This window comes from Bufo gargarizans, chromosome 10 (assembly GCF_014858855.1).
Source record: "Bufo gargarizans isolate SCDJY-AF-19 chromosome 10, ASM1485885v1, whole genome shotgun sequence".
Lineage (NCBI taxonomy): Eukaryota > Metazoa > Chordata > Amphibia > Anura > Bufonidae > Bufo > Bufo gargarizans.
The window spans coordinates 110787543-110803025 of NC_058089.1; the positions used below are offsets into that span (position 1 = coordinate 110787543).

Sequence of the window (15483 nt, forward strand, 5' to 3'; positions counted from 1 at the left end):
ATCCAGAGAGTCTTCTCAGTCCGGGCTCCTCGAGAACCTAAAATATGTATTTTAGGATATGTGGCTGAGATTGGAGCGGCCGAGGCAGGTAGGATAGCAATAGGGAGGCTAGCCAGGGAACTGATAGCATTACACTAGATCCAAACGAGCCCCCCAGTGGTGGAGGAATTTCTCAAAATAAGGTTAACACCATGCTGATGTATGAGAACGCGGTATTCTTAAAACGCAGATGTCCCCATAAGTTTAATGGCCATACTATGTAATTACCAACTGGTCTACCAATGCTGGAGTCGGGGGGGGGGGGGGGGATTTCTTATCAGGGTGGGATGGAGGTATGGGAGGCGGGATATAAAGTTGTCAAATTACTTGAATGTTTCTTCTATTTGTTTACATTGTGATAATAAGATCATAACTTGTATCTGGTTGTACAAAAAGTTTAATTGAAAAATAAAAACGGTATGGAATAGCATACTAGACTATTTAAAACAACTGTATACAGTGAAAAACTGTGCGCCGTTTGGTATACCGTACTTTTTTATGTGAATGGGGCCTTACTTGGCAAGGCTAAGAAAGAGAGAAAGAAACCTTAAAATAAGACACTAATTGTACTTATACTTTAAAGGGAACCTGTCACTGGGATTTTGTGTATAGAGCTGAGGACATGGGTTGCTAGATGGCCGCTAGCACATCCGCAATACCCAGTCCCCATAGCTCTGTGTGCTTTTATTGTGTAAAAACATCGATTTGATACATATGCAAATTAACCTGAGATGAGTCCTGTCCCTGACTCATCTCATGTACAGGACACATCTCAGGTTAATTTGCATATGTATCAAATCGATGTTTTTATACACAATAAAAGCACACAGAGCTATAGGGACTGGGTATTGCGGATGTGCCAGCGGCCATCTAGCAACCCATGTCCTCAGGCTCTATACACAAAATCCCGGTGACAGGTTCCCTTTAAAGGGGTTATCCGGGCTATGGATATTAATCACCTATTCTTAGGATAGGTTATCAATATCAAATCCTTGGGGGTCCATCACCCGCAACCCACACTGATCATCTGCCATGCTGGAAACTATCCAGTGTGTGGAGCAGGAAGCGGACAGCTCTGTACACCGTGCTGTGCCCACGCAGGGGTACTGCAGCTTAGCTCCCATTACAGTGAATGAGAGCTGAGCTGCAGTATGCCAGTGCCGAAAAAACAACACTGTATAGCTGTGATGGCTAACCTCTGGCGCTCCAGCTGTGGTAAAACTATGACTCCCAAGATGTTGCTTGGCTGTTCTCAGAACTCCATAGAAATGAATAGAGCATGCTGTGAGTCATAGTTTGACCTAGCCGTCCTCGTGGATCTGTCAGAAACAGAAGATTTGATGCTAATGTAATCTGAGCTTTATCAGGCCCAGTGATGGGCAAACTGCAGCTCTCCAGCTGTTGTAAAACTACAAATCCCATCATGCCCTGCTGTAGGCTGATAGCTGTAGGCAGACTGGGCATACTGGGAGCTGTAGTTTTACAACAGCTGGAGAGCCGCAGTTTGCCCATCCCTGATCTGGCCAAACAGTTACGTGATAGATATTTGAAGCATATGGATGAAAGGTGCGGCAGGTCCCAGCCTGATTTTATGCACCACCACAGCAGTCACTCTTGCCTTAGCTTATGATATCCATACTGAGGTGTGACCACTGCATTTCCAATTACACTTGGATTCACATTAGCAACATACGGATGACATGGATGCCTAGGACTTAAAATAGAACTCATAGGTCTCAATAGTTAAATCTATAAGTCCTCCGCCCACTGTGTTTTAGTGCAATTTCAGTTCTTTTTGGGGAAATATTAATAGTGTCAATTAGCAGATATAGTTTTCAATGTATAAAACACATGGCGGTGCTAAACAACCAAAAGCCACCACCAAATTTTTCACTCCTACCTACACCTCACTGCACACCATAGTATTTTCTAGAGTTAAAGCGGTTGTCTGGGACTTAAATGTTGCTGACCTATACTCAGGATAGGATTTCAATATCTGACCGGTAAGTTTGAACCCCAGCACCCCTGTTGATCTGAATTTGAAGGTCCTTGTTCATCATTTAACTGAATAAGGTTGATCTGCAGTACTGAGCCCGGCCACTATACAATGTGCGGCGCTGTGCATGGTTTACTATAAAGAGGCTGTAGCATTTGTCCAAGCGCTGCAGTCCCTTCGAACAGCTGATCGGTGGTGGTGCCAGGAGTCTGACTCCCACCGATCAGACCTAAGGATAGGTCATTAAAGGGGTTATCCAATACTATATATATGTCCCCCATATGCCCGGCCCCTCACACTGAATATACGTACTTGGCTCCCCGCTCCTGATCACCGCTACTGCTTATCGCCATGCGTGGATGAAAACATCTGGTGTGACGGGGATAAGCCTCTCTAGCATTGCGGGTGACGCTAGGGAGGCTCTTCCCCGTCCCTGCCTGCCTTTTGGCTGCTCCCCCCCCTGACACCAAATGTTTTCACACCGGGAGAAGCAGCTGTGGCGGTGCTGGGAGCCAGGTAAGTAGATTCACTGTGAGGGGCCCGGCACATGGGGGACATTTTTATAGTATTGGATAACCCTTTTAATATTTAATTCCTGGAAAACCTCATTAAGCAGGCCATACACATTAGATGTATGTCGGTGTGATCAACTGTCCATCTAATGCAGGCATGGCCAACCTGAGGCTCTCCAGCTGTTGCAAAAATACAACTCCCAGCATGCTTAGACTGCCTGCAGCAGGGCATGGTGGGAGTTCTGATCTAATGTGTGTGGAGGCCTTCTGACTCTCCCCTGATGGCAGATGTCGGGAGACAGAAGGGTCAGGCATTTTGGATTTAAACATGCCTGATCCTTTGTGTTCTCAGGAGATAAGCCGCCCACTAGAGAGGTGTGTCAGCCGAGCATGCGTGTGTATGGGAGAGCTATTTCGATCAATGGTCATCTGATGTCTATGGCCGGTTTTACACCCAAGGTTCCAAATCTAGACTAGATGATAGTGTTAAATTTCAGCTTTTTATCTTTTTGCCAGGTTCGGTGGGTAACCCATTTCCAGGCGTAGGTGTCCGTATAGCCACTGAGATCCCTCAGAAAGAAGGAAGCTCCTATACTGTCCACGCTGAAGGAGATGCCGCTGGCACAGAGGTAACGGCGCATCGTCTGTGGTCTGTCCGATCTCTCCTCCTGTAATCACCTGATCGCTTTCTGCAAACTTGTGGATGAAATAGCAGGTTATGACACAAAGAGCTCAGCTGAGGTTAATACCAAACAGTTTATCAGGAGAGATGAATATTCTGTAATTTTTTTTTTCTCAGTCAGTTATTTTTCCTTCATTCCACATTTCCTGTAACTTCACAAGGCGTGTAAAAATCTGCGGGGAATGATATTGCGTCCTGATTTTATTTATTCTTTCAACAGATGGCTTAAAATGAAATGACACCACCGCAACTTGTTGATTTATTTTACCCCCTCCCTGCAGAAATTTATTACAAGATCAGAATCAAATTCTCTATCGTATTTATAGGTTGCAAAAACCAATATGCACAAAAAAAATTGTGATCATTCATTTTGCATAGACTCTTAGATGTAGACAATAAGAAACAAACAGAAGCCTCCAGTTAATTTTTTTAACATTTTTTTATTTTTTTTGCACTGGCATTGAATGGGTTTATCACGCCAACACAACCAAGCAGACATACAGGATGCAAGTTTTGCATTATTGTTTTCTCGCCTTTTCTATTCAAACCCCCTCCTTCCACCCTCACCCTTCTCCTTCTGCCAACTGGCGCCAGCCTGTGCCAAGACTCCCAACTGGCAGATGCCGCGCACAGCAGATGTTTTCCTAAAGATGTGGGAGCGTTACCAAAACTGTAGAAATCATGCAAGGTCAACACCAGCTGCACAGAAGGAGTATTTTTTCTTTAGGGGTGGGGCGGGGTAGTTGTCTTATCCGGCATTGGTTAATTTCAGGTGTTGCTTTTTTAAGGTCTTCCCAGGTTTTGAAGACAGAGAAGGAGAACTGCAGGTACGGGGTCCGGCTGTGTTCAATGAGTACTGGAACAAACCTCAAGAGACCAGAGAGGCTTTCACTCCAGATGGCTGGTTCAGAACAGGTAGGAGAAATGATTGGCGGTATATATATATAAGTGAAAGGGATTGTCTCACTTCAGCAAGTGGCATGTATCTGTAGTGCCCTAGAGCAGGGAGTACTTTGACATTTGGACGTTTGTGGACATTTGCCTATATCCCCTATGCAAAGTTAAAACTTCTTACTTTATTTCTCTTGAAAGGGTTAACTTATACTGTTTAATACTGTGTACCTGCATTTTATATGTTGTGATATATTTTCTGTTCATTATCACTGAATTTACATGGCTCTGTGGAAAGGGTTAATGAATACTGAGAGACTGTTAGGGCTTTGATTGAGAAGCTGGTAATTTTCCATAGCTGCCATAGGGTGTAAAGAAGGCCATGTTTTTGGAGGGGAAAAAACCCAGACTTGTTTACCACCAAAAAGCAGACAGCCTGGCCTTTTAAATGTCTGGTTTTAGCTCTGTTGTTATGTCTGGAAACTTGTTTTTGTCTGGAAAATCTGCTGTGTCATTGCTATTGAGTATCATTGAAGCTCTAATGTAAGTCTATATCAGACGGGAGCTGAAACATTGTATCTGTTTGTGCTGAGTTTCTCCACTCCTACCCCTCCCACTAGAAGGTTCTAGTCCAGCAAAAACTGTATATAAGGAGAGCAGTCAGAGCCCCTAATGTGCTGCAGTTAGGGAGGGGAGACTCATGCTAGCCTGCATGAGTGACCAGGAGAAGACTCTGGAACACTGAGCCACAGACCATGGGTCACCAGCCCTGTGACCAAGGAGCCACCTGGACTACTGAGCTACAGACCGTGGGCCCTTGACCAGGATGCCAGCCTTCTGAGAGAGAGAGAGGGACAGCTAGCTCAGGCCTTTCCTCAGCATCAAAACCTTCTTCTGCCAGGGAGGAGACTCTGCCAGACTACTGAGTGACCAGAAGAAGAGGCCAGACCCTGGATCACCAGCCTTGGACAAGGTACCAGCCTTCTGAAGAGAAAGAAGGACAGCGAGCTCAGGCCTTTCCTCAGCATCAAACCCTTCTTCTGCCATGGAGGAGAATGGAGAAGCCAGCCCAATGCCTCGCCTGTATTGATTTGTATCTGAATTCCCCCAATAAAGAAGCACCCTGATTTACTGCAGACCCTGACTCTCTGGACTTATTTCCCATTGGGGTGCACCACGCCTTACCATCCCTTCCGGAGAGCAGCAACACGTGGTGACACCTCGACGGTGTCTGGGGGACCCAGCATAGCGTTGGGGTCACCCCAAACCCGGCCACTGCATATCATGTAGAAAAAGTTAATACAAGCCACTTTCTAATGTATTGTGATATTGCTGCCTTTGCTGGCTGGATTCATTTTTGCATCACATTATACACTGCTTGTTTCTATGGTTACGACCACCTTGGATTCCAGCAGTGGGGTGACCATGCTTGCCCTCTATAGGAAAATGCGATTGCCTCTCTGGTGGCTGCGACTGCGGGAGTGAGCATAGGCTGATGCTTTTTCCTATAGTGTGCAAGCACGACCACTGCTGCTGGATTACAAGGTGGTCGTAACCATGGAAACGTACAGTGTATAATGTGATGAAAAAATTAATCTAGGCAGCAAATGAAGCAATATGTACAAATTGCAATACATCAGTAAGTGTCTTGTAGTATTAACTTTCTCTACATTACAAATGCCATTTGCTGAAGTGACACAACCCCTTTAAGGGTCACCTCTAGTGATTGATACTTGGATGCAGCCAATCAGCAATGAGGTTCTACCTTTTTCATAAAATAATCAATCTTGTGAAGAGTCCTGCACCTGTCTCAACTGGATGTGACCACAATGAGCTTTTGGGTTATGGATGTAACCAAAAAGGTTCCTGTTCACTGACAGCTAGCAGATATCTTGACACTGGTGATGTCACCACAATCTTAGACTGTTATATGCATCGCTACATGAGTAGTCTTGAAGATAAGGAGTCCAGATCACTATTTTTTCCTACAGTCAGCTCTCAAAGCTGCTCTGAAATGAGTTGTCAGGACTGGTGTGCGCATGCACAGGAGACTTCTCGATTGTGTTAATGCAACACAGCAGTCCAGATTGTATATTCCCAACTTTGGGTATGAAAATGAAAAATTTAGTACTAGTTGTGTATTACTAGAGACAATACTCCAAGATCGTGGGGACAGATTCCCTTGAAAACACATTGGCCCAGATTTACTAATCGTAAAGGTGGCGTAAGCTCAGGCGGGCGGTCTAGACCTGCACCAGATTTATAACAGGAGCTCAGGCCTAAACCTGCACTCACAGGAGCTCAGGCGGGCGGTCTAGACCTGCACTCACAGGAGCTCAGGCGGGCGGTCTAGACCTGCACTCACAGGAGCTCAGGCGGGCGGTCTAGACCTGCACTCACAGGAGCTCAGGCGGGCGGTCTAGACCTGCACTCACAGGAGCTCAGGCTGGCGGTCTAGACCTGCACTCACAGGAGCTCAGGCGAGCGGTCTAGATTTGCACTCACAGGAGCTCAGGTGGGCGGTCTAGACCTGCACCAGATTTATCACAGGAGCTCAGGCGGGCGGTCTAGACCTGCACTCACGGGAGCTCAGGCGGGCGGTCTATACCTGAACTCGCAGGAGCTCAGGCGGGCGGTCTAGACCTGCACCAGATTTATCACAGGAGCTCAGGCGGGCGGTCTAGACCTGCACTCACAGGAGCTCAGGCGGACGGTCTAGATCTGCACTCACAGGAGCTCAGGCGGGCGGTCTAGACCTGCACTCACGGGAGCTCAGGCGGGCAGTCTAGATCTGCACTCACAGGAGCTCAGGCGGGCGGTCTAGACCTGCACTCACAGGAGCTCAGGCTGGCGGTCTAGACCTGCACTCACAGGAGCTCAGGCGAGCGGTCTAGATCTGCACTCACAGGAGCTCAGGTGGGCGGTCTAGACCTGCACCAGATTTATCACAGGAGCTCAGGCGGGCGGTCTAGACCTGCACTCACGGGAGCTCAGGCGGGCAGTCTAGATCTGCACTCACAGGAGCTCAGGCGGGCGGTCTAGACCTGCACTCACAGGAGCTCAGGCGAGTGGTCTAGATCTGCACTCACAGGAGCTCAGGTGGGCGGTCTAGACCTGCACCAGATTTATCACAGGAGCTCAGGCGGGCGGTCTAGACCTGCACTCACGGGAGCTCAGGCGGGCGGTCTATACCTGAACTCACAGGAGCTCAGGCGGGCGGTCTAGACCTGCACCAGATTTATCACAGGAGCTCAGGCGGGCGGTCTAGACCTGCACTCACAGGAGCTCAGGCGGGCGGTCTAGATCTGCACTCACAGGAGCTCAGGCGGGCGGTCTAGACCTGCACTCACGGGAGCTCAGGCGGGCAGTCTAGATCTGCACTCACAGGAGCTCAGGCGGGCGGTCTAGACCTGCACTCACAGGAGCTCAGGCGGGAGGATGATAAATCTGGTGCAGGGATAGACACTTTTCTCTGACTCTGTACCAACTGTTGGTTGGCTTAGTTTGAGACAGATCTTTACACCAAAATTGTGGTTAAAAAAGGTCATTTTTTTAGCCTGCCCCTTCCGTTTGAAGCCCCGCCTACTTTCCATTAAGCCCTGCCCCTGTTCAAGCATGACAGAAAAAGATGTAGAAACCCTAGATGCACCACTTTTGTAGATGGATTTTTGGTGCAAATACATCAGTAAATGTGGGTCATTCCATTTTAGCAAGTTGCAGTGATTGAATTGCTGAGGACAATCACCTTTTGTAAGTCGCGTTGTTCAACTATAAGATAATCACAGGTTGTCCCCCAGCAATCAACCACAGCGTATCAAGGGACCCAGCAGCAAGTGTTCACTCCCCTTGAAGCATTACACAGTTCCCACTGAAATCAATGGGCTTTCAGAGTAACGCACAGATGTGCTGGCTCCTTTATAGCTGCATTTCACACTGGCTTACAAATGAAGACCCTGAACACAGGAATCACCAAAAGAAACTGAGTCCTGAGTCCTTCCCTTATATTTTCCATCCCTTTTTAATCCACTTCTGGCTTTGGCTAAAAAAAAAAACCTGCATGAAAAACTGCAGCAACATTTTTCCAAAATACTCGGGCCCAGATTTACTAGTCCGATAGAAGGCGTAAACTTAGACGGGCTGTCTGAGCCTGCTCCAGATTCACCGCTGTGGCTGGATGATAAATGTGGGGCACGGCTAGAGACTTTTGTCTAACTCTATACCAAGTATTGGTTGGCCTAGGGTACTTTCACACTAGCGGTTTTTTATTCCGGCAGGCAGTTCTGGCAACGAAACTGCCTGCTGCATACGGCAAGCCGTGAACAAACAAACTTTTTTTTACGGATCCGTCTCATTCGGTATCATCTGGAATAACGGATCCGGTATTAAATTTTCTTTCAAAGATCAAAAGAGAAACCTGCTCCTCCTATGTACAGATCGGAAAACCGGATCCAGCGACGCGGCAATTTCCGGAACACTTGGTACCTGATCCGGCATTAATGCATCTCTATGGAAGTGTGGTATTATTCTAGGATTTTGGCCGGAAAAAATACCACAACTGCCATCTCTGAATGGACATTCCAGAATGTCCATTCAGAGAGAAATATCCACCCATAGGACGTTTATATCCTATGGGCGGATGTGAAGTCGTTAATAAAATAATAGAAAATTTAAATTTTTTAAAAATAAAATTATAAAAAAATTACAATAAAATGCAAATTAAAAGTGCAAAATTTACAAATGTGACAGTGTCCCCCAAGGTCTTTTTATGACCTAAAATAAAATAAAATAAAATAAAATAAAAAGCACCCACACCAATCAAAACCGTCACCATTACCGCCCCATTCACGTGAAACTTTTCATATTATATAACAAAACGGCCTACACAAAATAGGGAACTAATTATAATAATTTATTTTGGTGTCAGTTTGCATATTTAAAGAATAAGGAGCTATAGTTTGAAAATAATATACTTTTTAAAAACGTTTTGTACAGTTTCCCCCAAATAAAAATTGTTGCAAAAATTATTTTGGTAGTCCAACAAATAAGATAGTTACAACCATTTGAACCACCACGCGCGCTAAATCACAAAAAGGTGTCTGGTCATTAAGGCCTTTTCGGGCCTGGTCATTCAAGCGTTAACCAATAGGCGCCTTCCCCACTAGCAAGGTAATGGGCTTACTGGTTACTGCAGGGCGCCTATAACTGGATTGGCAGGAGATGGTAATAACCAGTGAGCTCCGTCCTCTGCAGTGAAGGAAAAGCTGAGGCAGGATGGAAGGAAATGTCGTCACTTTTCTGGTAAAAAATATTTTTAACAAGTTCCTGCAGCATGGCCTCTGAAATAGAAGATTCATACTTACCTGCTCCACTCCCCTCTGGTCCTCTGCGCAGCCCCCGCTGCCTCCATCTTCTGGTTCCTGCTCTATTTACACCTGGCAGTGCATGGCCATGGTTACTCGCACAGCTCCAGTCAATGACTGGCTTCAGAAGTGACATGCTGCTTGTGGCCACATCACCGCCTAAGGGTACTTTCACACTAGCGTTTTTCTTTTCCGGCATAGAGTTCCGTCACAGGGGCTCTATACCGGAAAAGAACTGATCAGGCATATCCCCATGCATTCTGAATGGAGAGTAATCCGTTCAGTTTGCATCAGGATGTCTTCAGTTCAGTCGTTTTGACTGATCAGGCAAAAGAGAAAACCGTAGCATGCTACGGTTTTTTCTCCGGCGAAAAAAACTGAAGACATGCCTGAACGCCGGATCCGGCATTTTTTCCCATAGGAATGTATTAGCGCCGGATCCGGCATTCAGAATACCGGAATGCCGGATCCGTCGTTCCGGCATGCGCATGCGCAGATCGGTAAAAATGCGAAAAATGTACAAGACGGATCCGTCGGTCCGCATGACAAGCGGAGAGACGGATCCGTCCTTGCAATGCATTTGTGAGACGGATCCGCATCCGGATCCGTCTCACAAATGCTTTCAGGCAGCAGCAGATCGGCGGATCCGGCGGCCAGTTCCGACGACGGAACTGCCCGCCGGATCACACTGCCGCAAGTGTGAAAGTAGCCTAAGCCAGTCATTGACTGGAGTGGTGTATGACCATGTCCATGGACTGCCAGGTGTAAACAGCGGGGGCAGTGCGAAGGACCGGAGCGGCAGGGAGCAGGTAAGTATGACTCTTCGGTTTCAGGGGCTATACTGCAGCATGATATTTGGGACAATTTACTGGGAACTAGTGTTGATAGAAGCGCTCATATCTTATATCTGGCTGGTATAATCGTGCAGCTGATCAGTCGATAAACAAGGAATTGCTCATTTTTCGGCTGATTTGCATATTTTATCAGGATAAAAGATGTCCGATTATCTGCAGCACATCTCCCTGTGTAATCTAAATGAAGGCGGCGATCAGTCCTCCCCAGTCACTTTGCACTGGCTTGTGTAATAGGCAGATAAGCGCCGATCAACATTTTATTTTATTTTATTTGCGGCCCCTTGAAATAGAGCGATGTGACAATGCGGCCCCCAGACCAAAAAAGGTTGTGCACCCCTGCTGTAGATGCATGTCATTTTGTTTCGTGATGCAGCCAGTCGAGCTGCAGTGCGAGAAGAATTGACTCCAGAGGGTCTTAATGCATCATATGAACTGTAATTACTGTCTGCTGGGGACAGTAATGAGGTGTAAAGTTCATCTTTTAGGTCCGTGTAACATTTCTTCATTTCATTTATTATACTGTATCATATTATCTAGATTACAACAAAGATCTGTACATTGAGCTGTATAGGAAAAATGCAAATTTTTAGCTATTTTTATTTTTGCTGCAAAAACGTGTAAAATGAGCTGAAAGAGACAGTTTACTAGTTTTAGATTAATAGTGCAGTTTCAGCAAATAATGGCAATTCCTTGCTTAATGAAATGCTATCCAATATCCCTATATGCTTTACGTATCAAGTCCTCGCAGCTCTCAAGATCTCTGCTTGCTGCCATCCAGTAGGATCCTTCATTGTATACTTCCAGCGGGTACAAATCTGTCCTGGTCATTTCATGGACACACAGGTGCCCGACTCATTACAGTACAGCTATTACTTGTGTGTCCATCACATGACCAGGACAGATGTATACCCGCTGGAAGTTTGAAGGTTTCTACTGGATGACTGCAAGCAGAGATCTGGAAATCTGTCAGAAATTAATACCAACTCTGGTACATGTACTCTGCCACTTGTTCTTGCGAACCAATATATCTTTTGAAAAATCTTTGGAATACTTTTGGAAAATCTTGGGGACTATTTTTATGTTCTACCACACTATGGACACTTTTTTATACACTTTTCGCTATTTTTGATATTCTCATTTTTATCTGATATTTTTATATGTATCTGCACATATGGTGTTAATGTATTAGGTATACTGGAGGCAGGTCACATATTCCAGACATCAAGTGATCAGCGATATTTATCAACTTTAGCTATCAGCTAGAAAATATTAGCTATATTCATCAATTATACCAATAGCCACACAATTATGTTTTAATGCTGTATGTTACCAATTTTTAAAAAAACTATTGAAGAGTTAAACTATTGATATTATACCAGGTGGTGAGTGCTTATTTTATTCATTCCTTAATTTTAATACCAAATGTATATTGACATTTTTTTAAACTTTATTTACATAATATTTTTCTTTACTCATACACCTTTGTTTCAAATGTTGTCATATTCAGGTACTCCCAGAATGACAGGTATCCACAGTATAGGTGATACCTGTCTGATCAGTGGGGGTCCAGCCGCAGGGACCCTCATTGATCAGAAGAAGGGGGTCTCGGTCCACCGTTTGAATGGAGCAGCAGTTGAGTATGGGTGCTGCTGCCCCATTCAAACTCTATAGGACTGCCAGAGATAATGGAGCACTTTACTCGGCTTGAACGGAATGACAGTGCTCATGCTCGACCGCCGTCTGTTCCCTCTGGACCGCGAGCGATCAGACACATTGTATAACCTATCCTGTGAATATTGTAGCCAATAAGTAGTCTTTCTTGGATTATCCCTTTAAGTTCGAAGTAAGGCCTTACTGGATCTCTTTCCTTTCTACTGTATTCTATTGAGTGCGTTATTCTTGCTCTCTCTACCTGCGCTCTGCCTTTTCGCACACTTTAAACAGCCGCTGCTCACTTCTCTCCTAATACAGCGTATTTTGTGAATTCCTGTACAGAGCTGGTCGGCCGGGGTCCCCAGAGCTCTGGCCCCCTGTGTCCCCCTACGAGCAGATTCCAGCACTGTATCAATCTTGTTTAATAGAGTGAAAGGGTTATTGGCGGGTGGCAGGTCTCCGGGAGCGGGTGTGAGATGGATGGCTTGTCTCCCCCCGCCGGGCCTCGCTGATGTACAATGAAATATTTATGATTTATTCCGGCTAATAAACTGAGATGAAGAGTGTGATGTATGCGAGCAGATGGAGGACTATTGATGCGGCTCCTTATGTGTGTGAGAGGGGAGGGGGTGAATCGTGGGGGGATACCACACACACGAGATAGACACAGTCCCCACTGAGAAGACACAGAGGGCGAGAACCCCCTTAGTGTATTCCCGAATTAAAGAGAGAAAAAAAAAATTGTCTATCACCAATCGGTGAATTAAAAAAGGAAAACAAAAACACGGAAACCAGATATGTTCTTATACAATGCATCAGTAAAGTACACCTGGGTGTAGGGTAAATAATTCATCATTCCGAAAAATGCTGCATCATTACGGTTCTCATCATTGATAGCAATAATTCTTACATTTTTTTTTATTTTTTTTTATGGTTGCTGAATTTTTTTGTTCTTTTATAGGATTTTTAACTTGGGATAGTTTCTGTTTACATCCACGAGAATTGCAGAATGAGAAATCCAGTCACAGTCATCATCTGGGATGCATTGAACTCTGTACAGGGCAGAGACAATGTTAGGGTACATGCACACGACCGCACCATGTTTTGCGGTCCACAAAACAAGGATGCTGCTCATGTGCATTCCCCAATTTGCAGAAGGGGCCGCCCATTATAGAAAGACCTATTCTTGTCTGCAAAATGGAAAAGAATAGGACATGTTCTATCTTTTTCGCAGGGCCACGGGACAGAGCAACGGATGGGGACAACAATCTTTTGTGGCCCCATTGAAGTGAATAGGTCCTCATCCGAGCCACAAAAAATGCGGCTCAGATGTGGACCCAAACAACAGTCGTGTGCTTGAGGCCTTAAATAGGACCTTTCATGGGTCCAGATATTATGAAATTACTAGCAGGTTATGTATGACATAGTGCAGGGATGTAATATTGCTTACTAGTTTGTCTGGGCAACGCTCCGTTCCCCCGCTGTGCCCCATTCACTATTACCGCCTGGTATGCTAATGAATAGCATTGGTAGGACGAGACTGACCTGTTTATCAATGGGCGTCTCCTTCTCACTGGCTGTGACGCTCTCCGCTGTGATTGGACAGCTCTACAGCCAGGGAGGAGACGCCCATTGAGAAACCCTGGCAGTCTCCTCCTCCCTGTACCAATGCTATTCATTAGCATACCAGCGGGCGAACGGAGCAGTGCCCAGACAAACTAGTAAGCAATATTACATCCCTGCACTGTGCCTTATATAATCCGCTAGTTATTTCATAATGTCTGGACCCATGAAAAGTCCTCTTTAACCTTCTCCCGATCGCCTAACACAGGGATGCGGGCTGCCGGGTTATTCCTCATGGACGCATCGGCGCGTCATCCCGTAAGAGCCGAAATTTCGCGTAAACATGCGCATGCGCGCACGTTCACAGTGACCGCGTGGCTGAGAAGTTAATTTACAGCCTGCCAGCAGCGATCATTCGCTGGCAGGCTGTAGATGCGATTTTTTTAACCCTAAAAAAGTATATTAGACGCTGTTTTGTTAACAGCGTCTAATATACCTGCTACCTGGTCCTCTGGCGGTCCCTTTTGCTTGGATCGACCACCAGAGGACACAGGCAGCTCTGTAAGTCACCACACTACACTACACCACTCCCCGCTGTCACTTATTAACCCCTTATTAACCCCTGATCACCCCATATAGACTCCCTGATCACCCCCCCTGTCATTGATCACCCCCTGTAAGGCTCCATTCAGACGTCCGTATGTGTTTTGCGGATCCACAGATCCAGAAAACACGGACACCGGCAATGTGCTTTCCGCATTTTGCGGATCCGCACATTGCCAGAACTATATAGAAAATGCCTCTTCTTGTCCGCAATTGCGGACAAGAATAGTACATGTTCTATAGGCTCTACAAAAAACGCAGTGTTTGCCCGATCAGGCCTGATCTTGTGCGCACACTTGCGTTTAGTCCGCCCCACTGCAAGGGGCCTGCAGATAGTACAGCCCCCCCCCCCCGTTCTCGTGATCAGTAGGATCCCCACCGATCTGATAGTTATCCCATATCCTGTGGAAAGAGGATAACGTGTACCTACTGGAATACAAGGTCTAACAAAGTTCCTTTTTAATTTTTTAAAGGGGTTGTCCAAGTGTTTTAATACTGATGACCCACCCTCAGGATAGGTCATCAGTATCTGATCAGTGGGGGTCCGACACCCGGTATCTCCACTGATCAGCTGTTTGAAGGGGCTGCGGCCTGCTCTCAGTTTACCAAGCACAGCACTGCTGAGCGGTGTTTAGGCCATGTGACCGGTGAGCGTGATGTCACTGACCTAGGCAGTCGGACCCCACCGATCAGATACTGATCACAACCCGTTTAAGGTGCCACCAACAACCAGAATCAAATATCATCTAAATCATATAAACGATGCTGCTGATAAATGACCCCTCTGAACTATTCTGTAGATTCCCATTCATTTACTTGTAAACAACATAAATGTATGTTAATTTTGTGCCCAAGTCTTCTCTGTGCCCGTGGTGTCAGTCAGTAACATGCCATTGGACGCACCGGTCCGTTTCCCATCTATTTTTCATATCTCTGTCCAGTGTTTTCTGCTCACACTACAGTTGGGGTCCATTCATACGTCTGCAAAATGAGTCCGGATCCGTTCCGCAACGTTGCGGAACACATCCGGACTTATTTATTTTCAATGGGGCTGCAAAAGATGCGGATAGCACACAGTGTTCTTCATCCGCACTTGCATTCCGCGTCTGCACTTCCGTTCCGCCAAAAAATAGCACATGTCCTATTCTTGTCCGCAGACACGGACAAGAAAAGGCATTTCTATTTAAAGTGCCGGCCATGTGCGGTCCGCAAAATGCGGAACGCACATGGCTGGTGTCTGTGTTTTGCGGACCGCAAAATAGGCCCCAAATCAGATTTTTTTGTTGTTCTCCAGATCCATTCCAGCGGCTGCATCACCAGTCCCCAGTTA

At 46.0% G+C, this 15483-nt stretch overlaps 1 protein-coding gene across 1 annotated transcript in view; it reads left to right on the plus strand.

The window, feature by feature from the left end:
• Window positions 1-15483, plus strand: part of ACSF3 (acyl-CoA synthetase family member 3) — a 45776-nt gene that overhangs the window by 18455 nt on the left and 11838 nt on the right. Inside the window, exons 5-6 of the mRNA XM_044270593.1 lie at window positions 3064-3176; window positions 4018-4144. Coding sequence (XP_044126528.1) covers window positions 3064-3176; window positions 4018-4144 — 240 coding nt within the window. The remainder of the gene's footprint in view (window positions 1-3063; window positions 3177-4017; window positions 4145-15483) is intronic.